Here is a 24,763-nt window from a genome sequence, read left to right on the forward strand (position 1 = left end):
AGAAGAAAAAAAAAAGCCTAGGTATGTTCACTAATTAAATCTCATTTATTCTGCAAATATTTTTCCAGCTCACATAAGTTCAAATAACACAGACAGATCATAGATTTTCATTTGTTTTATTGTCAAGGCTGAACAGCCTCCGGTCAAAGTGAGAACATGACATTAGTTATGTATTTTACAGCAAGCGAGAAGTCATGAGGCACTGGAGTAAATATTGTGATGTGTAAAAGAGGCCATGAGCAGATTCCTCTCTGATTGGCTAATGCTTCTGACATCATAAACGGAACTCATTTCATGAAAGCAATACAGTTTAGCCGTTGAATTTATAAGATGAGTTAGAACTGGAAATAAACCGTTTGAATGGGTCTAAATCAGAAATCAGTGAGAAAGAACAGCTCTGGGGCAGCGATGTTTAAAAGTGTGTTGAGGACGCTGAGATTGTTCATTGGTTAGTGAGATGTGTTGGCTGGTGTGCTTATCATGCATATCATCTACCTTCGATATTACCCTCTGTGGAACAAAGAACAAACAACATATGTGTGGTTTTGATTACAATGTGCAGTATATTCGTCATATTTTCATTTTGTAACACATTTTACATAACAGGTGAGAATAAATAACCGTGACTACCGTTAATCTTACGCACCTGTGTATCGGGGCGTGGTCAGAGGCGGAGTCTATCCTCGGCTGCTGGGAAGACGGCCTACACCAATCCGGTCAATCGGATTGCTGACTCGTCGCCTTGGCAACTCAACGGCCTTCCTGTGGGACATAACGCAAAGTAATCAGCCATTTCATTAAGAATTACTGCTTAGTCGATTACTCATAATTGTGGATTACCAGTTTCCCTTTTTCCTTCACAATAATACAGAGTGGAAAGACAGGTCAGTCAAGCGAAGTTAAGGCAAGTATCACGAATACATGATTGGAAAAAATCTCGACGTGATTTTCCAGAAACAGTTGAACATGTTTCAATAAAGTGCAAAGGATTTGATAATGAAAGATTACAACTTACAGAAGCACTTTTCACAGAATCAGTTTTCACTTCAGAAGTTGTTAAACAAAGATTGCAATTGAAAAAGTGTATAAAAGCCTATACTGTTGAAATATTGCAAAGATTTAAAACTGGAGACGCTTTTTGTTTTGTTTTTTAAGTCTTCCCTTAAAGGGGGGGGGGGGGGGTTACAATGGCGTTTCATGTATTCAGAGTTGTTCACAGTGTTAAAGAGATGGATTTTCATGCTAAACATGGCAAAAGTAAAAAAAAAAAAAAAAAAAATTCTGTGCCGAAAATCTTACTTCCGGGTTGGTACCAGTTTCGGTATTTTTTTTTTTTTTTCGATTGTGGATTTAAAGGGGGTTGAAATGCTATTTCATGCATACTGAGTTTTTTACACTGTTAAAGAGTTGGATTCCCATGCTAAACATGGACAAAGTTTCAAAAATTAAGTTGTACGTTTGAAGGAGTATTTCTGTTCCAAAAATACTCCTTCCGGTTTGTCACAAGTTTCGGAAAGTTTTTTTTCGAGTATGGCTCTGTGTGACGTTAGATGGAGCGGAATTTCCTTATATGGGTCCTGAGGGCACTTCTGCCGGAAGAGCGCGCGCTCCCTTATAGCAGAGCAGACACATTCACTGATCAGAGCGAGAGCGTCGTGAAATGTCACAAAAGAAGTGTGTTTTTGGTTGCCAGGGCAAGACAACCCTGCACAGATTACCAAAAAACAGCATTAAGGGACCAGTGGACGGAGTTTATTTGTACATAGCATCAACGAACCTGCAGACGGTGGGTAAAACTGCTTGAAATATCTCTGCCTTCTTGTTAGTGCGTCCGCCTCCCATGCCGAGACCCGGTTCGAGCCCTGCTCGGAGCGAGCCGTTGCTGCTGCTGCTCTCGTTGCCCATGGTTTCTTTTGGATGTTTTTTTCCTCACGGTAATGTCACAGCTTCCAAACGCTTTCAACGCAAAAGCCTACTGGAGCTCGTGATTCTTTAGTTCCGCCCACACGTCACGCCTCCAGCCGGTTGTGTTTTTCCGGGAAAAATCGGTACAGACTATCTTTCTCTTATGAATATAATAAAACTAAATACTTTTTGGAGTTGTGAAGGATGCAGTACTACTCTATAGGTACTCAAGATTAACAGGATGTTGAGTGAAAACGAGCATTTCACCCCCCCTTTAATGACATAGACGAGAGTGGAACTCCTTATATGAGCATTTATCTAGCGAAAGTGCGCCCATGCACACGTTGACCAAAGGAGAGCGAGACTGCGCTTCCTCTAGAAATCGTCGCCAGCGCTGCATAGGATTTGTTCGAGAATGTCTCCAAGTAACAGCGTTTTTGGATGTGAGGGAAAGTTTACCGCGTTCAGATTCCCAAAGAACCCAGCGTTACATGAACAGTGGATGCAGTTTGTTTTTCTGGGGCAGCAACGGAGTGTATCAAGTGCCTTTGTGTGTTCTGGTCATTTGAGTGACGAATGTTTTATAAACAAGCCCAGGTCGACGCTGGATTTGCACATTATTAAAACGAGCCGTCCCTGTGATAAAAGACCCAATTCATGTAAGTACAATTGCATCAGATTTCTGTATTTTGTTGGAAATCAGCACATAAGTGAATACATGTTAATGGAAACAACACAAAATATCAGTATTATAGCCCGCACGCCTCCAGGAGCTCGGCTTTTTCCGGAGGGAATCGGAAAGCTTTATTTAAAATAAAAAATAAAAATGATAAAACTAAAAACATTTTGGATACATGAAGGATGCAATACTACTCTATAGGTACTCAAGATTAACATGAGATTAGGTGAAACTATTTATGTTATGTAAGGTCGATGCTCCAGACTCCATCCCAGTAGGTGGTGGTATATGCACCTAAAGCTGGTTTGCCAACCACCATAAAAACGATAAAAAGAGGAAGTATCATGAGTGGGCATGGCCATTTGTTACTTGAATGTGCGAGGCTTCCAGTTTCATCCACTTCCATTTTTTTTTTTATCTGTACAATACACCTGGTTATGCTACTTTATATTTCTAAGAAACTGATATTTCTAAAATGATATTAATGTATTGCCATAATTGTAAACACACTGGTTTGTAGCACAAATATTTTTACCATTTACTGCACTTCCTTATTCTTCTAGCTGGTTATCAATAGCAGCCAATTAAGTGAAATCAAATAGGCCTACTATATACAAAGTATGGATGACTTGCAATGCACTCAACTTGACCTTTCATTTCCAAAGTGATGAATCAAAATAAACATATTTTTGTAACATTTCATCTTAGTGAAAAAAAAGTAAAAAATAAATGAATAAAATCCTCAACAGTATTGAATAAATGGCTTGATCAGTCACGTGCATGATAAGGTTCAAGACACCCCCCACCCCCACCACCCTACAGGTTTTCTAGTAAGGTGGGTGTATACTTAAGTATTTTTAAGTAGTATTCCAGTTTACCAGTACTACTAGTAATAGACTGTTAGCATTGCTATCTACAGTCAAAGGTTTTTCTTAAATCCATATTTGTTCTACAGTAATGTCTTGATTTGTATCTCATAACAGAAGATTTGGGGGTTGAGATTTGATAATGCATGGCGTGGTGCTTTCGCTGCTGTTCTTGGCTTCTGTCCTGATCTTATCAAGTGCTGAGGATCATTTAGATAGAGCCTTGTCGGAGCCTCAGGCCATGCTGAGTTACACTGCATGTTCTGTCCAGCAGGGAGATCAAATCATTCACAGAGATAAAACAGTTTTGATCATTGACTGGAAGTCCGATGGTACAGTCATCAGCAGCACAGTTGGACTGTCCATTCCCATAAATCAGCATCAGACACTTATTATGTCAAACAAAACCTCAATCCACACCACAGTGACTCCACCCAAGAAATAGAAGTAACTTTAACTGTGGGCTACAGACAAAACATTAATTGCACTTAGTGAACTGTAAAAGCACAAACAGGTTCACGCAAAGCTATCAAGCTGTGCATCACAGACTTCTGCCAATAAAAACTGTATATGATCGAGCCAAAGCTACCTACGGTTCATCATCTGTTCGGGATCATAGCACATAAAAAATGTGTTTTTGTATGATTTTCAGACTTAAAAAATTAAATTTACAGTGCTATGATTCATTTGAGACAATATGCATGACATATACAGTATGAACAATTATTGTTAAAGAACACCAATAAGGTATCCAAAGTATCTAATTAAAAATGTACTACAAAGTGTAAAATATGGTTTCATTATTATTAATTAAATATTTTAATAATAAAAATAATATTGTATTATTTATTTCAATTATTTTGCAGTCTAAGGAGGGAATTATTTTTATTTCTGTTTCCATACAAAAAGATGATAGTTTCCTTTTACTCCTGTCTCTTACCTCTGCTTGTTGCTTTTGGGATCCATATTGCTGATTGACAGGCGATCAAGAGGCGTGTTGGATCCAGGAAAGCTCCGTTTCCTCTTGGTCTCAATGACATCGTTCTCCAGTCGGACCAGCTGGTCGTGCAGGAGGAGTTTAGCGTTCACGGCTCCTGATGTCTTCTGCTCGGTTTGGCCTCGCTGGACACTGCGGCCCTCCACAACAGATGATTCCACATACTAGATGACCAAGAAATGGAAATACTAATCATGTAAGACACAATAATAAAGTTTTATTTCACATGGAGAAACAGGGAGACTGGGTGACCACGTGGGTCAGTTGTCAGACAGGTAGCTTATGTTCAGGAGAAGGTGATGTTTGCGTTCTCCTGGGGAGACTTTCTAGGGAAATCCCTACTGTATTTACTGAGCACTCAGACTGATGACAGTTTATCATCTCTCACTTGTACCAGTTAGTCTCATCACCTACATGAAGTCTGTTTTTGTGTTTCTGAAGACAGGCAGGGGGAATTTCCCTCACAAAACAAATAATATAACCTAATTCTCTCTCTCTCTCTCATATACAGTATGTATATTTATATATCAGCGAGACCTGGACTCACCTCTGATCTTTCTTGGGGTACGTGAAGGCCTTCTGCACTGCAGTGGAACAAGGTCAGTGTCAGCAGACCGGAGAGCATCACACATCCACAGCCCATCATCTACAATACAATTAAAAGACAATTAACAAGGTGATTATTGACAACCAATATTATATAAAACTATGAAAAAGTTTGGGGACTTGAGTCTCCTATGCTCAGCAAGGCTGAATTTATTTGATCAAATATACAGTAAACGGTAATATTGTGAAATAGTTGTACAATTTAAAACAGCTGTTTTCTATTTTAACAGGCTAAAAAAAAAAAAAAAAAAAAAAAATCCTGCGATGGTAAAGCTGAATTTTTAGCAGCCATTGCTCCAGATCCTTCAGAAATCATTCTAATATGCTACAACGATTACAATGATTAAAGTTTTTATTTCTCTGTGTCAGTGCATTGTAAATTGAGCGTGCATACACACACACACACACACGCACACACACTTCAGCTTCAGCACCGTGTTGAATTACTGTGATACAGGGCGGTGTTTACATTCATCTAGACTCCATCTGTGAAAATACACTCTGACTGGGCGGTCCGGCAGCCGTGAGAGTGTGAGAATGCTTCTAACACACACCCTCTACACAAACACATGAACTCAGCCCAAACACACACTCTGACCTGCACCCCTACCTGTCTGTCCCCAAAACACACTCTTAACCACAATCACACAAAAACATCCTTACGGCGTGACTGCGTGTTACTGTAGTTTCGCATCACTTAAGTAAACGTTTTATAGTGATGATCAATTTATTAACAGCAAGTATAATATTAGAAGACCAATGTCTTAGCCATTTCACTTATTTAGATATTTGACCACAGTATTCAGATTATGATGCTGCACTGAATCTTACATTTTGACTGCCGCTTACTGGAGAAGTGCTAAATTGCAACTATAGAAATTACATGATATTTGTGACACTGTCCTTTAAACATTTATTTTTAAATGACTTATATATAAATTAAATAAATGCAAAGTCCAGTGACTTGTAAGAACCTCTACCACATAGTAATAGGTAAACTAACAGATAGATAGATAGATAGATAGATAGATAGATAGATAGATAGATAGATAGATAGATAGATAGATAGATAGATAGTGCTTAACAGTGTCTGCTAAATGCATAAATCTATATGTAGATACTTTGTAAAAAATATTTTTCTAAGTTAGAAATAAAATAAAGATTGTTAGAGTATGTTTTAGCATGCAAGAAAATATGATTTATTTCTACTTTAAAGTGTTACTTACCATGTGTTTGTAATTAATTGTGAAGTTTGCTAGAAATGTTTTAGTGAACATTGTTTCTAAATAAATTATTTTTTCAGCATATAGATAAACATAGCTTAGATAGACAAATATCAAAACAATTTGTGAAATTCTGACCTTGAATCCTCTAATCCATGGATTTCATAACCCATTTTTAGTTTTGTCCTTTTATTAATTGTTCACTGTATTTTTTTAAACGAGTATAACAAATTTTCGCACCAAATATGAACACCTGCCACAGTATTCCTCCTAAAATTTTTTTGAATCTCTTCTGCAGGATTGTAGATTATTTTACAAAAATGCCCAATAATGCATTTCCACCTATCATTCGACCCAGAGTGTCCCGTCCTTGGCATTTGAGATGCAGCCCCTGTCCTGCCCCACGACTGGGAAAATGCATTGTCCAGCAACATGGGCTAACTTTAGCATTTTCCGTCCCCAAAAATAAACAACTCCAGTCATCTCCCATTGCCCACACACACTTCACTGGACACCCTGCACACACACAAACTCGCTCTCTCAAAGACACTCAACAGTTCTCTGATACCAGACATGATTTCACACCTCTGTGTCACTATTGCAGTAATGCAACATCAACAGGATGTTTCCGATACTGGCTCATCTGTAACCCTGGAGCTCAAACAAATTCACGGTTGCTTATCAAACAGCAGATTCTGGACCAATAACCAGCATTATTCAACTGCGACTCCTAACAAACATCTTCAAATACATCTCCAACACCTGTCTGCTCACCTTTCCACCCAAACACACACACACACACTCACACAGCCCTGTAGGAACATGCGGGTTGGTCTTTCTCCAAGGCTCCTTACCCTTAATCTGATTCGGTTTCAGTCACACGGGGATGGACAGATGGACACTGTGCAGTTCCTGGAATTTCTCACGTTCTCTGCCTTTGCTGGTTCCTGCTGTTGTCTTTCCCGGTTTTATAGGCTCTCGCCGGGAATCTCCACTCCAATCGGTGGTCGCGGTTGCTCTGACATCATTTCTGCAGGTTTTCCACTGTGGCTCGCCCTGAAGTCGCTCTCCCCAACTCTCTCATCTTCATTATGATTACCAACTAATAGCAACCCGAGGGAGCAGCTGGACACGTTTGAATGTGCGTGTCACTTCTGTCTCTTTCTGTCCGTCTTTCTTGGCTTACACTTGCACAACCAAAAGTTCCCGGAAGGTCAGCTTCTAACTGAGAACCTTCTGTGTTTCCACAGGTTAGAGAGAGAGTGTGTGTGTAGGAGGACAGGGTTTATAGGTAGTTTATCTCTCTTTGGCATACAATCCTATCTCTTGTGTATAAACTACACTGTATCTGGCCACATGAGTGTGTGTATTGATGGTCCTCGATGACCTGCATCTTGTAATTCACTCAACTTTTCTCTTGGAGTGAGAAAGTTAGGTGGTGTTAGGTTGTGAACAGTTCCCCAGCAGACTGCCTGTTCTCACACTATATTTATCTGCACACACAGAGCTCATCTCTCTTTACTCCCACTGTTAAATAAAGAGCAGACCACGCAGGCCTGTCTACCACACCAAAATTTCCACAGAGACCCTACGATGATCCCTCTCTCGCTCTCTCTCTCTCCCTCGCTAAGATGTTTTGGAAAATCAGAGGACACCAAAGAGGGGAAGCCAGGAGACGTGCATGTGTGCGTGTACTGATATAATCAGTGTCTTTGTCTTTACCAGAGAAAAAATGTATTGCTCTTTCATCGCTTAAGAGGCGCAATGGGGTTCCAACAATTCCTTAGAAGACGTAAAAATAGACAAAAATGTTAATAAGACAATAAAAAATAGACAACAGTTGTCTTTTCACAACAACTGACATTATACAGTCAGTGCAGAGCTTAAATGGTTCACATAGCTCTGATTATTTGGTCTTGGTATAATTTGATGAAAAATCTTTGATGGTATACTTTGAAATCTTGAAAACTGAGGATAGTATGGGACTTCAAACTCGGATATCTTTTGAAAATCTGAAGAAATTTGTGAGATTAAAAGGTATTTTCTCAGAATAATAACCTGGATCAAGTTATGGTATTTTTTACTACAAAGGACAAGGTCAAAAAATGTTTTCATTCCATACCAACTTTAAAGCAAATGTGTCCAATTGATGCACATCTAATTTCATTGCTGTCTAGAAGAACCAATTAAAGTAACAGTAGCAATGTTTATAATCTGTGAAAGAATTATTCTTTTAAAAATATATATTTTCAATTAATCATTTAATCCAGTTTGTGAAACCTGAATGATTCACCAATTAATTCACAAATCAGACTGTATCAGTTTTCAAACTTACTATTCAGTTATTTGGTTTCAGCCCATTAGAAGGGAAAAAGATCACCAAGTTAAATCTGGTCTGTTTGGAACACAAAGCTATTGTACAGCTTTAGATGTCTAGCACACACATTTTATAACACCTTTATGATGCTTTTAATGCTTTTGAAAGCTCCTGTCTCCAACTGAATTAAAAAAGTTTGTGTTTTAGAGAAGTAAATAAAAAGTCATGGTTTGGAATGGGATTATGGTGAGTAAATATGTTTTTGTTTTATGGGTGAATTATCTTGTTTTCTTTAGTTAAAACCTAAGTCTTATGGACATGATACAGAAAAAAAACAAGATGAAGAGCAAAATCTGTTATGGTATGAGAAAAGTGAAGAGTAAGAATTGAAAGAAAGAAACAGGATGAAACGAGAGAGCAAGAGAGAGGAAACCTGTTTCTACACTTATTGAGATGTGGATCTGCAGTGTTCCGTTACCCAAAATCCTTAGGGTGAGGCCAGATCTGTGTGTATAGCGACCAGACTCAACACAACCCCATTTAACTTTAATCAGACATGAAGATGCGTGAGATCGAATCTGTTTTTGATCGCTTATCTTCAAGTCCATCAGTTGGCAAGCTTCTCGCTGAGACTCTTGCATCCAGGTGGATGTGAAATGAAAAACACCTCTTTAATTGCACGCATTTGCTATTGTGTGTGTGTGTGTGCAGCTGAATATCTCTTGTGGCTCTGCCATTTAATGCTGTGTGGTGTCGGAAGCGTCTCCATGACGATGCTCTTTTAAAAGAGGAAGACTGTCATGTCTGGCCCGAGCTTTCAGGATCCCCATGCTCTCTTGAACATGATAGCTTTCACAGTGATCCAGGCGTCGCATGAGAGTCCAAGTGATTTTGGGAGTTTTGAAAGTACGCTAAATAAGATAATTCTCGGGTGCACCAACATACACAAGCATACATCAGTCTACATCTCAAGATCTGAACAATGATCCCAAAATGATGGTCATATAACAAAATCTATAATCAAACATAGACAATAAAGTGAGGAGTTTGTTACTTTTATATGTTTAGCTTCATATAGATAATGTTTTAATATTTGGTTACATTTTTCTTACTAACTAAAATGTACTAAAATAATATATGATAAAACACCAACTAAATATGAAGGATTTTTAAATGTATATTAAACAACAACAATGTACAAAAATGAATACTGGCATACTTATACATTTTGTGTCACCAATAGTGAAAATGCAATGCAATGGCCCAATGGCCCATAATGAAACATTTTGAAATATATGATATTATTCATAATCAAGTCAGGATTTTGCATAATAAATAAAATGTTTAAATATTCATTTTAACTTTGCACTTTCACATAATTAAAATAATTATTTTTTGTATAAAAAAAGTAAAATAAAAGCTTATATATAAATATTAATACTGGAGTACGGTAGATGAATAAATGTACATTATGTGTCACCAAAAATGAAGAGGAGATGGACCATAAGGAAAAATGTTAATAAAACATACTGTTGGCCAAAATATGACAAGAACAAATAATACAGCATGATCTAGAAAATATGTTTTATATATCCAATGAAGTCAGGAACTTTTTTAAATGTTAATGTTTAAAGTAATATACAGTACAGACCAAAAGTTTGGACACACCTTCTCATTCAAAGAGTTTTCTTTATTTTCATGACTATGAAAATTGTAGATTCACACTGAAGGCAGCAAACTATGAATTAACACGTGGAATTATATATGGAATTATATACATAACAAAAGAGTGTGAAACAACTGAAAATATGTCATATTCTAGGTTCTTCAAAGTAGCCACCTTTTGCTTTGATTACTGCTTTGCACACTCTTGGCATTCTCTTGATGAGCTTCAAGAGGTAGTCACCTGAAATGGTCTTCCAACAGTCTTAAAGGAGTTCCCCGAGAGATGCTTAGCACTTGTTGGCCCTTTTGCCTTCTGTCTGCGGTCCAGCTCACCCCTAAACCATCTCGATTGGGTTCAGGTCCGGTGACTGTGGAGTCCAGGTCATCTGGCGCAGCACCCCATCACTCTCCTTCTTGCTCAAATAGACCTTGATGCCTTCAGTGTGACTCTACAATTTTCATAATTGGTCAGTACTGAATATAAAATGTTTGAATATTCGTTTTATTTTATCACTTTATTATCAAAAGAAAATGTAATTTTATTGAACTGAAATGAATTTTTATTTTAGTTAGATTAAAATGAATTAATATGACAAGGGATATGTTCATCTATACATAAAAATAACGACTAAAGTAAAAATAAATTTGTAAAAATGAATACTGGTGTCTGTGCACAAATGCACATTATGTATCGCCGTTTCGAAGATGTTGCATTTGTGAACTCAGTTTGACTTTTGTACATTCATGGGACATGTGCGTGTGAGAAGACTCTGATGCTGGCAAAGCGGCACCCTGTCCCATCTCATACTTGGCCTACATAGTGTCCATTCAGAGCCACGAAGGGTTTGCTCACTGTGAAAACACACCTGGCCTAATAATGACCCTACTAATACAACAATAATGTTCAGGTAATGTCAGAATAATGTCGGAAAAAACAGCCAATCCCCCTGCTAGTCATTAATGGGACCCTCTCCGATGATGTCATCCATCCCAACTGCTGTAGCAAAGAAAGGACTTCCGTGTGCTCCAAGGAGACGGGGGTCATGGGGTCAACCACTTAGTGTTCGCGTGAAAGGAAGGCTAAGAGTATCCAAACTGGTCACCGGAGTGATGTTCCCGCACACAAACACACTCACGGTAGCCCGAGCTGGAAAAAGTGAGCATGTTACGTGCTACGCTGAGCATGTAAAGGTGGCTACATCTCCCAGCTTCTGCCTCCCAGCTCTTTGCTGTGTTGTTTTAGTGGTCTGATCCTAATCTCCTTTAAAATGTCAATTTTCACGTAATCAAAACACCATCTATATTTAGTTTCCTGCAGGTAGGGTCATTATGTTTTATGTGCTATGCTTGATAGCCTAGCCGGACACACTCATTCGAACATAACCTCAGCTTTAAAAACTATTAAGAGCTTGTCTTTTGGATGCACTCTGTAGCAACCTTTAAGAAAGGTCTCGGTGGTATATTTGAGTCACTTTTGAGGCAAATTTCTTGTAAAGTTCACTGTAATTGTGGCAACTGACAGGATGTTAGTGCTAATGCAGCTAGCTAGTTTCTATGGTAATTCCGCCCATGTGTTTACAATCACAGATATTTTTTTTCCTTGATTTCAGTTGGTGTTTTCAAAAATCCTGGAATGCATCAATGGGATTCTCTCTTAAAAATGCTCTGTTTTCTTGGTGATCTTTTAAAATACAGATGATAGCGGTGTGTGCGCGAAAGGATTAAAAGAAGCGCGCAGCTGTGCCGAGTGACTCTGGGAAGGAAACCTGATCGGATGAGAAGTCCGGACAGAAGAAGAAAAAGGGTGCAGAAAATGAGAGAAAGAAGGCTCTTTTTTTCAGTCTGCAGATACAGCGAGATAGTTTTCTCAGGCTGTTGTTTTAGCCACTGAGAGAAAAACCATGTGTGTGTTTTTCCATTTTTGTGTGAGAAGACCCTGAGAAGCAGAGAAATTCCCACTCTCCACTTAATACCTTTGTATGATGGGACTTGTCATTTGGCCGGCTGCAGGATTCTGTGCACCTGTCCGAAGCTTAAGCTTAAGAAACGTCATTCTGTAGAGCAATGGTGCTCAACTGCTGGCACGCAGGTCTGGTCTGTAAGGGTCATGGACAGAAGAACAAAACCGGTTGGAAAGGTTGCCCATTATTGCATTATGACCTCCTCCTCAAAAACCATTAACAAAACTACACAAGATAAAAGACAATACAAGCTAGATTAAACTTGAAACGAGGTTAAAGAGTCCAGGAGCATAGGAAGTGAAAAAAAAAGAAACTGTGCATATTTTTTTTTATTATCAGTGTCAAGGTTAAATGTGTTAAAATAGACTACCATTATTTTTTTTAGGAGATGACTTCGATTAAGCAAAGATGTATTAAATTGATCAAAAGTTGGCAGTAAAGGCATTTACTGTATAATGTTACAAATGATAATAAATAAAAATGAATTGTTTGCAGCACAACTGTTTTCATCATTGAAAATAATAGTAAAAGTGTCTTGAGCAGCAAATCAGCATATTAGAATTATTTATGAAAGATCATGTGACACTGAAGACACTGAAAATGTGGCATGGAAGGCCAGGTTTCTTTGACAGGGGCCTTCAACTCATCATTTGCATTTTTGGTCAATAGCTCATAAATTCTCTTTGGGGTTCAGGTCTGGTGAGTTTGCTGGCCAGCCAAGCACACCAACACCATGGTCATTTAACCAACTTTTGGTGCTTTTGGCAGTGTGGGCAGGTGCCAAATCCTGCTGGGAAAAGAAATCAGCATCTTTAAAAGCTGGTCAGCAGAAAGAAGCATGAATTGCTCCAAAATTTCTTGGTAAACGGGTGCAGTGACCAACACCAGCAGATGACATTGAACCCCAAATCATCACAGACTGTGGAAACTTAACACTTGACTTCAAAAAACGCGGGCTATGAGCTTCTCCAACCTTCCACCAGACTCCAGAACCTTGGTTTCCAGATGAAATACAAAACTGGCTCTCATCTGAAAAGAGGACTTTGGACCACTGGGCAACAGTCCAGTTCTTCTTCTCCTTAGCTCAGGCAAGACACCTCTGATGTTGTCTGTGGTTCAGGAGAGGCTTAACAAGAGGAATACGACAACTATAGCCAAATTCCTGGACACGTCTGTGTGTGGTGGCTCTTGATGCCTTGACCCCAGCTCAACCCTTTCCTTGTAAAGTTCACTCAAATTCATGAATTGATTTTGCTTGACAATCCTCATAAGGCGGTTCTCTCGGTTGGTTGTGCATCTCTTTTTTCCACACTTTTTCCTTCCACTCAACTTTCTGTTAAAATGCTTGGATACAGCACTCTGTGAACAGCCAGCTTCTTTGGCAATGAATATTTGTGGCTTACCCTCCTTGTGAAGGGTGTCAATGATTGTCTTCTGGAAAACTGTCAGGTCAACAGTCTTCCATGATTGTGTAGCCTAGTGAACCAAACTGAGAAACCATTCTGAAGGCTCAGGAAACCTTTGCAGGTGTTTTGAGTTGATTAGCTGATTGGCATGTCACCATATTCTAATTGGTTGAGATAGTGAATTGGTGGGTTTTTGTGAAATGTGAGCCAAAATAATCACAATTAAAATAACCAAAGACTTAAACTACTTCAGTCAGTGTGCATTGAATTTATTTAATACACAAGTTTCACAATTTGAGTTTAATTACTTTATTGAGATGCACCTGTATGCACGGAAATTATAGATTGCATTGACTGAAACCAGTTGATGTAGAGACTGAGATGCTTAAAAATAATAACACACACTAGCATTGATTATTCATTAAACATACTTGGTGTTAGGAGGAATACTAATACTGATGCATGCCTTGCTAACAGTTATAAAGGACAGAAAGCAAAATAAAAAAAGAAGAAACAGAATGAAGGATAAGTGTGGTGGCAGTCTCAATAATAGTACAGCCTTTCAGAAGAACAGACAAAGTGAGAGTGAAGCCATATGTCATTGCCAGAAATGGAAAAATAAGCAAGCGATTATCGTGACACACTTTTCCCCAATCTGAACTCATAATCACTTGCTCCAAACCACTGGGGACTGAGTCCACCTCACAGAGAGAAACTGAATGAGAGAAATGATGATGACACTCGTCACCCTGGAAACGGGCAGTGGTTACCCCAGTTTAAGGTAAACTTCCCATCCACCCACCTCCCCACTCCAGCTCTCTGCTTCTCTGGGAGGAAATTGGGGTTACGCTCTCACCAGAGGGCCAAATCTAAAGTTTCCCCACATTTATTCTGAGGGGAACCAAAGCCAGAGCAGTGCCTCGGGTTACAGCTCTGACTGAGAGAAAGACACACAGAGAGAGGTAAGGATGGAGTGAAGGCAGTCAAAGGGTGTAGAAAGGAGTGAAAGAGGATGGAAATATCTGAGGATTGTTCAACTAAATGTGTACCATTTTTGTCCTTTGCATAAATATGGGTATAAATGATTATAACGATTAGCTGATGCCAAACTCACAATGTATTTGTACAGATAAATAAATATGAATACACTATTTGAGGTTGGTAGGATTGTTTATTTATTTTTGTTTTTGAAATGTCTCTTAAGCTCGCTTAATATCAAAAATAAATTGTGAGATATTATATATTTAAATGCAATATATTTCTGTGATTCAAAGCTGAATTTTCAGCATCATTACTCCAGTCTTCAATGTCACATGATCCTTCAGAAATCACTCTAATATTCTGAGTTGGTTCTCAAGAAATATTTCTTATCATCAATGTTGAAAACAATTTGAGCTGCTTCATATTTTGTGGAAACCATTATACTTTTTTTCAGGATTCTTTGATTGATATAAAACAGCATTTATTTGAAGTAGAAATCTTTTATAACATAAATGTCTTTACTGTCACTTTTGGTAAATTCCATACATGCCCTATTGACTAAAAGTGTTAATTTCTTTCAAATTTCTCAGTATTCATTTTTTTCAATATTTTGAATAAATAAATAAAATATTATCTGACTTAATGTTTAAAAGGCACAATTTCCTAGAGTGACCCAGGAATGAGAAAGAGAGGGAGCTCAAGGTGCAGTCAGGGTCCTGAGGTTCGTCAAGCCATTGAGCCGTGTGATTGCACTCATTGTTGAGTAAACATCGGCTGACAAGAAAAACAGTAATGCTTCCTCTTTCCCAGAAACCCACTAGGGCTCCTCAAAAACACTGATGGACCACAGTGTGTGGCTGTAGAGCCAATCAGATAACTCATCATGTGTGAGGGGAATTTTGAGTAGGGTTACAGGATAAAGATGTGCACATGATCGACGGCAGGCCTGAGAGAGAAGAGAAATAAATAAAGTTTCTCACAAGATGTGAAGATAAAGGACTAGTGCTGATTAAAGTAAAGGTTATAATCCAGACAGATTATGGTTGCATTTGATAACAGAGGTTTTAAAAATCAATATGATTTTGAGGTATTAGGTACAGCTATTAGATTATGGCATCATATAACAAAAATAAATAAATAAGTGATGCTTATTTAATTACAGATACAGCACTCAAAATGATCTCTTACTTTTAGAAATCATTATAATATGCTGAATTGTGCTCAGAAACATTTCATATTATCATCAGTGTTGAAAACAGTTGTGCTGCTTGATATTTTGTGGAAACTGATATTGATACTATATACTGATACTAAGAGTCTGGGGTAAATAAGATTTTAAAAGAAAAAATACTACTTTTATCCAGCAAGGGTGCATTGATTTAATCAAAAGTGACAGTAAACACATGTATGATGTTACAAAAAAATTATATTCCACATAAATGCTGTTCTTTTCAACTTTTGAGCACAAAAATAAAGAAAATGGTTTTGTAAATCAGAATGAATGTCCTTCATGTCCTAAAGTGCTATATTTATTACAAATCACTGTGAGGCATTTAGGTTCGTAAAGTATAGCCTAAACACAATGCATTTCATTCACATTTCAGTTTAGAAAATGGCTTTTGGCGTCCTCTATTGGTTACAAAAATAGCCTAGTTAGCCTGCTAAGAGGATTTAAATTTGTCGAAATGTGTAAATTATTGTAGCAAAAGTCAAATATCCAAAGGTTTTTAAAAGAAACACTTTTTTAAATATACATTCCACATAATAAGTGAACAAACCCACAATAAAAAGTGTTTTTATTAAGTCAACCACCGATTGAGATCATATTGTGCTATTGCTATGCGTACTCAGGAAAAAGCGACTCATTGTTTATTTTATGTAGTTTTCTGCTAATTTGTTCTTCTGAAACATACATATCACATTTGTGTTAAAAAAAATCGACACCCCAGTCTTCGAGAATAGGAGTTAAATTAGGGGGTTTAGATTGTGTCGCCATGTAGGCTACTCTCTTTCTATGCTAATATATGATAACATAGTCTACTGATATAATATAACGTGTAGGCTACTAATTTCAGCTGACATTTCTGAAGGTGTTTTATTTTCTTGTTTTGTCAGGGTGTTGATGCAGAACTTTCCACCAGCAGATGGAGACATATCACCTGCATATCATAATGGCATTTCATTCATGTTATGTGTGTGTATGTGTATGTGTGTGTGTGCACGCGTGCAGGTGTCGGGAACGTTTCCCATCAGGTTTGTAAAAGGCTTGTAATTTCTGGATTGGTTCTTTTTCCTCCTCTGAGTCCTTCTCTTTCTCATGTCACCCCTTCAGACTTGGCCCCTGTCCAGATCTAACCCTTTTAAATCTGGCACACTTGGCATCCAAGACGCACGCACAAGGTTCAAATTCTAGTACACAACATGAACATATTATTGTCCAGGTTTGTCTATATAACAAGAGTAACAATACATTTACACGGAACCCCCTGAATTTAATTTAGGACCCGGACGTCTACCAAAAACAATGTTTCTGGCTTTTTAATCAAGTTGAAACAATAACACAGATTGAGCCACTATAATTGTATAAAATATTCTGAAATACTTTAGAGACTATTCTGCCTCACAAATTATCTAATTTAAGGTGTTACTATTGCAGTTTTAGGCCTGATTGTTTTGTTTTGAAGATGTTGTGATCTAGGACTTATCATGACAGACTTGAGGACATGAACAGCGTGAAGGTGCTTAAGTCTTCAATTGGACGAGGGATTTTTGAGATTTGGCCTGGTTTTGGGTCTTGGGCTAATGGAGGTGCAGCTGGGGTCGATGCCGTAATGGTTTTTATACTGTACAAACCGTATATTGGCCCTACACCAACCATACACCTAACCCTCACAGGAAACGTTGTGCATTTTTACTTTCTCAAAAAAAAAAAAAAAAAATTCATTCTGTATGGTTTATAAGCATTTTGAAAAATGGGGACATGGGTTATGTCCTCATTAGTCACCGTCTCATTTTAATACCTGTGTCATACCCATGTCATTATACAGAGTTCTGATGTTGTGTCACAAAAACACTCCAACAGACACACACAGATGCACTATGAATATAAAGTGAGGTCACCTGAGGTCGTTAAAGCAGAATAGTCTACTAGTAACACACATAACGCACATACAGTAAATGCACAAACATTAATGCAAAGCATTTAGTCATTCTTTGATTATATTATTAATTGTATGTGTTTACACAGCCTTTTAAAAGTTTGCCTTTTTTAATTAACTTATTCAGCAAGCATGCATTAAATGTACAATAATAATAATAAATAATGAAAAATTATCTTAAAAAATAATTATCTCTGTTTTCACAAAATATTGAGCAGGATGACACTGAAGACCGGAGTTAAGCTGCTCCAAATTCAGTTTTGTCATCACAGGAATAAATTACATTTAATTATTTATAAAACTGAAAACAGTTATTTTAAATTTTTAATAATATTTAACAATATTACTGTTTTACCGCAGTATATTTGAAAAAATAAATACAGCCTTGGTGAGATAAAGAAAATACTGACCTGAAACCTTTGAAAGGGTAGGTAACAGGAAGTTTCAACAGGGAGGATAACCTCAGCTTTCAAGAAAAATCTTAAAGGATAAATGGTTTTATCCATTCAGACTGAGCTGTAATTTTTTTTTAAGAATATAAATATATAAATAAATTAAAATAAACTTTAATTTGATTATAGGAAAATACCAAAAATAAGATTTCAGAAAGGGTGTGTTTGCAGTGATGCCATAAACTTAATATTAAAGAGTGTTATAAAAAAATTAAAATAAAAAAAACCTACGGTTAGAAAAGATGATTAAGACCCCTGGAAGTCTATTAAATGTAGAACCTTTTAGATCATTTAGACAACTTTACAAAACATTAACCCTGTGCTTTGTGCTTCTGCATCTCAAAACATTATTCTGTTATGCCATCAAATCAAAGAAATATATGATCCATAGACAATGTAACATAACACTTGAGAATTAGCTTTACATGTCAAACATCAGGGTGGAGTCATACAGAATTATAGAGTAATTGTTGTTCAAAAGCACTTGTCATTTACCTTTCATTAACTGTCCGGTGACTGTGAATGCCATGTGTGAAACCTCAGTTCCAGTTCAGCAGCATAGCATTTACACTCAAGACAAATATTCAGAGGATTCAGAGCTTCGAAAACGATGGAGAAGCAAGAGAAAGGGAATCAGACTGAGCCAAGAAGGATGCTGTTGGAAGATTAGAACGATGAGACAGTTAAACTGTCATCCTCCCCCTGTCAAGACACTTTCTGCATCATTTGTTTTTCTCTAATGTTCAGTGATCAGTACAAGTGTGTGGGATTTGCAAGCTATCAATTATGTGATCATGTTTTCTCTAACACTTTCAATGCAGTCTAAAATCTTTTATGTCGTGTCATATTGTCTGACTGAAGGATTTCTCTGTCATTATGTCTCAGAGACACTCCTGGAGATCAGATAGATGGGAGATCATCCCAACTGCTGACGTCCCAAGACGGTGTGTATGACCATTCAGGAAAAACAGACTCTTCAACAAGTTGCTCAAATGGCAAGGGTTGCTAAAAGGTTAACCTCAATAAACAAACCTCAGAAGTGGTGCAAGTCCTCCCCATTAGGGTGAAAAGGTTATTCTTTAAAGTTGAAACAGTTCATCGCTCATGACATATAGGGATCCTGAAGCCAATATGGCAGTTTTGTCACAAAATACACTTTCAAAAATAAAAGGTTCTTTAATTATATCAATGGATCCACAAAGAACCATTAACATACATGGAGCCTTTCCATTCAACAAAATGTTTTTCACACCATGAAAATATTGATTCTTATAAGAACTCTCATTGAAAAGTTATTTGGAGAACCAAATATGGTTATGGCATCATTATAATTTTTTAAAAATCTTTAGGACTGTATGCAACCTTGAATAAAGTATTTATATCAACTTAATTCTAAGATGACACAGTGACTTTAAGCAACAACTAAAAAATAAACGATGCATAAAAATACCAATCCAATTAAGATTTATTTTAAAGGAAGATTGCACAAGCACACTTTGTCAATGTCAAATGTCAATTTGTGGACATTCTGGCGCCAAAAACGCATTATATATTGGCTCTAGCTAGAAACTTTAATCAGTTTGAATTATTGATATATCTATTCAAATAATCACAAGCTTCGGCCTGTTTCTGTGACTGTTGATCTAACGGCTAGCTCATTGCCTGACTGTTTCCACTTGCAACGACAAACTCATTGTCATGTTCAGCATAACTGCATTTATGCTGAATATTACAGTGAGCAACTCTTGCATTTTGTTTCTCGTATCAAACATTCACCTCTTTTGTTCCAGTCTCATCACAAGTCACCTAAATGGTGCCTTAACTTAAATGTCTGAAAAACTCTTAAAATTTCCATACATTAGATCAAAAATATAGTGAAAACAATAAATATAATTCTAATGATGACAAACTTTTCAGCAGCCATTATTCCACTATTCGCTGTCGCGATTCTTCAAAATTAATTCTAATAATCCGATTATTTTAACATTATAGAAAAATATACATACATATATATATATATATATATATATATATATATATATATATATATATATATATATATATATATATATATTTATTTATTTTTGTAATATTGCCTTTACTCTCACTTTTGATCAATTTAAGGCATGCTTGCTAAATCATTTGTTTCTTTGCATAAAATAAAATGTAATCTTACAGACACCAAACATTGTATGCTGAAGAAGGCTCTATGCTATTGTGATGTATTTGGGATTAACTCAATCGGGAAACTCCAGACGCAACTACTAAATCGGTAAATTATGTTTGACAATTTGACTTTCATGGATCAGTACTGAGTTCAGGTTTTCAAAAATATTTTAAGACCACTAAATAAGAAGAGATTTGTGGGCAGGCTTGAGAGTTTATAAGATTCTTTTTAGGATTAGAACGGTTGCATGACTGTTATGAATCCCTACAGAGAAACAGGACTGCAGACATAAAACAAAATCTTAAATCAAGTGAATTAAGTGGTCTTTAAAGAAATTGAACTAGATTCAGCAGTATGCATTTTCTCATCATGGAAAACAACCTAATCTCAGGAGCTCATAGAATGCTTCAGTGATTATGTATTTTTGAAGAGTATCCCGAAAGTTTGCATCACCCTGGTTCCCTTGACAAAAACCCAATAGGATCTTTCCAAAGGCTTTTGGTTTATTGCAGAAAATAAGCTCTGTGATCTACAGAAGTTTATAATTCTTACACATTTTGTACATCATGATAGCATTCACAAATTAACAAGACATTTATGAATTTTGAATCCTAACTATAACCATCAGAAGTTGGTTTCATGACTTCAGTGTCATCACCACTAATCTTCCGACAACTCTCAGTCTTCATTTAAAAAATGATAATAATAGTAATAAATCCCTGAAAGTTTGAGTTTGAAGGTTAGATTAGTTTGCAAGAGCAAGATTATAATTACAGCAAGGCTGTAAAAGTAGACTAGAGATTATACTCCCATTTAGCTGTTTGTCAGCAACCACCTTTTTCAAAAAATAAAAGCTTTAAAGAAATCAAAAGGGGTTATTATGATGTATTCTATTGCCATGCAATAAAATGTGAAAATATTTCAAGCTTTAGTGAACCACTTACCTTATTTCAGGCATTCAAAAAAATAAAGTAAGAAAAAAAAAAAGGACCAAAAGTGCTTAAATGTGAACTCATGTCATTCCTGCTGCACACTATTGCAGCTTATTGCAGCTGTCCACTTTTTTATATGCTTTAACGATAATAGACTGGCATCGAAAGATTAAATAATGGTAAAAAAAGTAAATAAATGTGTATAGCAGACTTTGTAACTTTAGGCAGCAAACCACAATATACATTCTGTTTAACGTCATCTTAATAGTTTGATACTAAATGTAAAACTCTTAAGCCACAAAAAAACTTTTGACAAATGTATTTGCCACTATCTCTCCAAAAGCACACATCAGCCAGTTACCTTCACAACACAACGTTGGTCAGGCCAGTACAAATGAGGCCTTCATGATGTGTGTTTGCAACTGATGTGATGTGAACTAAATGAATTGATATGCTCTTTTTTCATGCCAGTCAATGTTCATCTGGTCTTTTTTAACAGTCAGAACATTATGCTCCTTCATTTCATTTAGTATTATATCTTGGGCTGACCTACATCCACGTATTTTTGACTAAATGCCCAAGTGAATGACCCTAGAAGAGGAACAGCATAACCCGAACACAAACACACTTGCACACACCCTCAGTAGATTAAAGACAAAGACATCACTCCGGTCGTGCTCTGCTGCCTATCAAGTCTTCCAGGAAGTTTTCTATTCCTCACGCTCCGCTGCTCCTGTAGAACACTTTGTCTATTAAAAATTTCAACCTGCAACCTTCTCTCTTATCTACATCATATGATCCGTCTGGCAGCCAATCAGAAGCCAAGGAGAGGATTATGTAATGGTTAGGCGGCAGGCCCATTGTGTTTGAGGGGAACAGAGTGGGCGAGCGGAGGTGTTGTCGGGTGCTGGGTGTCACCTGAGATCAGGTGTGTTCTCGGTGAAGTTTATGTTGTAGGTGCCAGACTGGGGGAAGGTATTAGACATTCCACTGTAATCTGTCTTTTCACTGATCATCTAATGGTTTCATTAGAATAAAGAGAAGAAATGAAACACAAGCACATAATCCCAGGCAGTGCACAGGGGTGGGTTGTGTTTCAGTAATGCTCACATTCCACACTTAAACACTCGGCCTACACACATCTATACCTGCCGGAAGCCAAGAGTGACTGAGTTATGCAAGAAAGGTGAAGTAAGTTAATGAAAGTGGGTTAGAAACACATTTTGATTTTACACTGGGTCTTAAAAGGTGCAAACTGTCCTATACATTACTGTTCAAATGTTTTGGATCTGTAAGATATTTTTGTTAATGTTTTTAGAAAGAAAGAAGCCTTTTATGCATACCAAGGCTGCATATATATATATATATATATATATATATATATATATATATAAAAATATTATTATGATTTATTAAATGAATTCAGTGCACACTGAGGTAGTTTAAGTCTTTGGTTCTTTTAATTGTGATGATTTGGTTCACATTTAACAAAAACCCACCAAATCACTGTCTAAACAAATTAGAATATGATGACATGCCAGTCAGCTAATCAACTCAAAACACCTGCAAAGGTTTCCTGAGCCTTCAGAATGTTCTCTGACAATCATTGACACCCTTCACAAAGAGTGTAAGTCACAAAAATTGATTGCCAATAAGCTGGTTGTTCACAGAGTGATGTATCCAAGCATCGTAACAGAAAGTTGAGTGGGACAAAAAAGTGTGGAAATAAAACATGCACAACCAACTGAAAGAACCGCAGCTTTATGAGGATTGTAAAGCAAACTGGGTTTAAGAATTTTAGAGAACTTCACAAGGAATGCACTATTGCTGGGGTCAAGGCATACAGACGTGTCAAGGTATTTGGGTACAGGACTCTGGTTTCCCACACTGCCAAAAAGCACCAAAAGTTGGTTAAATGACCGTGGTGTTGGTGTGCTTGACTGGTCAGCAAACTCACCAGACCTGAACCCCAGAGAGAATCTATGAGGTATTGTCAAGAGGAAGATGAGAAACTAGAGACCAAACAATTCAGATGAGCTGAAGGCCCCTGTCAAAGAAACCTGGGTTTCCAGACCACCTCAGCAGTGCCACAAACTGATCACCTCCATGCCACGCTGAAATGAGGCAGTAATTAAAGCAAAATGAGCCCCTACCAAGTATTGAGAACATGTACAGTAAATTAACATACTTCCCAGAAGGCCAATGATTCACTAAATGTTTTTTCTGGTTTTATGAAGTATTCTGATTTGTTGAGATTGAGGGTTTTTGTTAAATGTGAGCCAAAATCATCACAATTAAAAGAACCAAAGACTACTTCAGTCTGTGTGCATTTAATTTATTAAATACACAAGTTTCACAACTTGAGTTGAATTAGTGAAATAAATTAACTTTTCCTCGACATTATAATTTATTGAGAAGCACTTGTATTGTTCAAGAAACTTGTATTATTATTATCAATGTAGCAAAAACGGTGCTGCTTAATATTTTTTTTTTCTTTTCAGGTTTCTTTTGATGAATAGAATTTTTTTTTATTTTTTTTACAGCATTTATTTGAAATAATCTTTTGTAACATTGTACATGTCTTTAATGTGACTTTTAATTAACTGAATGCATTATAAAAGTATTAATTTCCTTAAATAAATAAGAGAGAGAGAGAGAGAGAGAGAGTCGCCCCAGTCGTTTGAATGGTAGTGGTGTATATCTTGTTTGAGGTTAGTAATTTGACTCTTTAAGACTAAATGTTTTTAAATGGCAGACTTCAGCCTCATTGTCTGTCTAATGTGCTTAAACTTTAATAAATGCATTGTACAAGCCAATATATTACTCAGCACCAGCCAAACAAGTTTGTCTGCTGATATGCATTACTCAGACAGAATGAAATCTCAGATTTCAATTTATGAATCATTTTATTTCTGATGCTAAAAGGCTGTTATGGTGTGCACGTGACATTGGTTGCGCAAGAGGCTTCAGTCTACACCCTCAGAAATGACATCTACATTACTGAAGTGGCATATGAAATGTAAAAAAAATGCATTTATACATGTTTTTACATTACATATGCCATAATAACAACACAATAGTGGCATAATAACACTCTAGTGAAAAAGTCCTTCCCCTGTTGTACTTTTACAACAAAATCCACCAGAATATTTGTTTTGAACGGGATTTGCTTGTGGATGGTGCTTGATCTCTTTTGATTTAGATGAAATTACTTTTACAGGAGAAAGCAATATTATGAATAAAGGACTCATATTCTAGTTGAACGTAACAGTTTGAAATTGAGAAGGTCTTGATGCATTTGTTTATTACAAAACATGCAGATATTTAATCTAAAAAATATGTTAATTCTTGGACTGGTGTTATGTGGATCACTTATGGATTATTTAGATTTATATCAGCTATTTGGACTCTCATTCTGACACCACCCATTCACTGCAGAGGATCCATT

At 36.9% G+C, this 24,763-nt stretch overlaps 1 protein-coding gene and 1 long non-coding RNA gene across 3 annotated transcripts; one reads left to right on the forward strand and one right to left on the reverse strand.

Annotated features, from left to right (window-relative positions):
- Positions 1–93: 93 nt before the first annotated feature.
- Positions 94–7,346, reverse strand: LOC113059036 (osteocrin-like). Its single transcript, XM_026227273.1, has 5 exons — positions 7,131–7,346; positions 4,995–5,093; positions 4,391–4,611; positions 647–762; positions 94–510 (listed from the first exon to the last, which is right to left on the reverse strand). Exons 2-4 carry the CDS (start codon positions 5,091–5,093, stop codon positions 678–680), a joined length of 405 nt encoding a protein of 134 aa, XP_026083058.1. The 5' UTR covers positions 7,131–7,346; the 3' UTR covers positions 94–510; positions 647–677.
- Positions 4,524–19,298, forward strand: LOC113059037 (uncharacterized). Of its 2 annotated transcripts, none has more exons than XR_003278052.1 (3): positions 4,524–4,643; positions 4,959–5,046; positions 19,102–19,298. It is a non-coding gene; the product is annotated as an uncharacterized LOC113059037 (long non-coding RNA). The 2 variants fall into 2 exon arrangements; XR_003278053.1 differs by lacking the exon at positions 19,102–19,298 and adding an exon at positions 16,722–17,076.
- Positions 19,299–24,763: the final 5,465 nt, after the last annotated feature.

The sequence above is a fragment of the Carassius auratus genome, chromosome 40 (genome assembly GCF_003368295.1).
Source record: "Carassius auratus strain Wakin chromosome 40, ASM336829v1, whole genome shotgun sequence".
Lineage (NCBI taxonomy): Eukaryota > Metazoa > Chordata > Actinopteri > Cypriniformes > Cyprinidae > Carassius > Carassius auratus.

Coding starts and splice junctions, on each gene's coding strand:
- LOC113059036 (XM_026227273.1), bottom strand. CDS start 5,093: ATGATGGGCTGTGGATGTGTGATGCTCTCCGGTCTGCTGACACTGACC. Junction 4,612..4,994: donor TACCCCAAGAAAGATCAGAG/GTGAGTCCAGGT, acceptor TTGGTCATCTAG/TATGTGGAATCATCTGTTGT. Junction 763..4,390: donor CCCAAAAGCAACAAGCAGAG/GTAAGAGACAGG, acceptor TATGTCCCACAG/GAAGGCCGTTGAGTTGCCAA.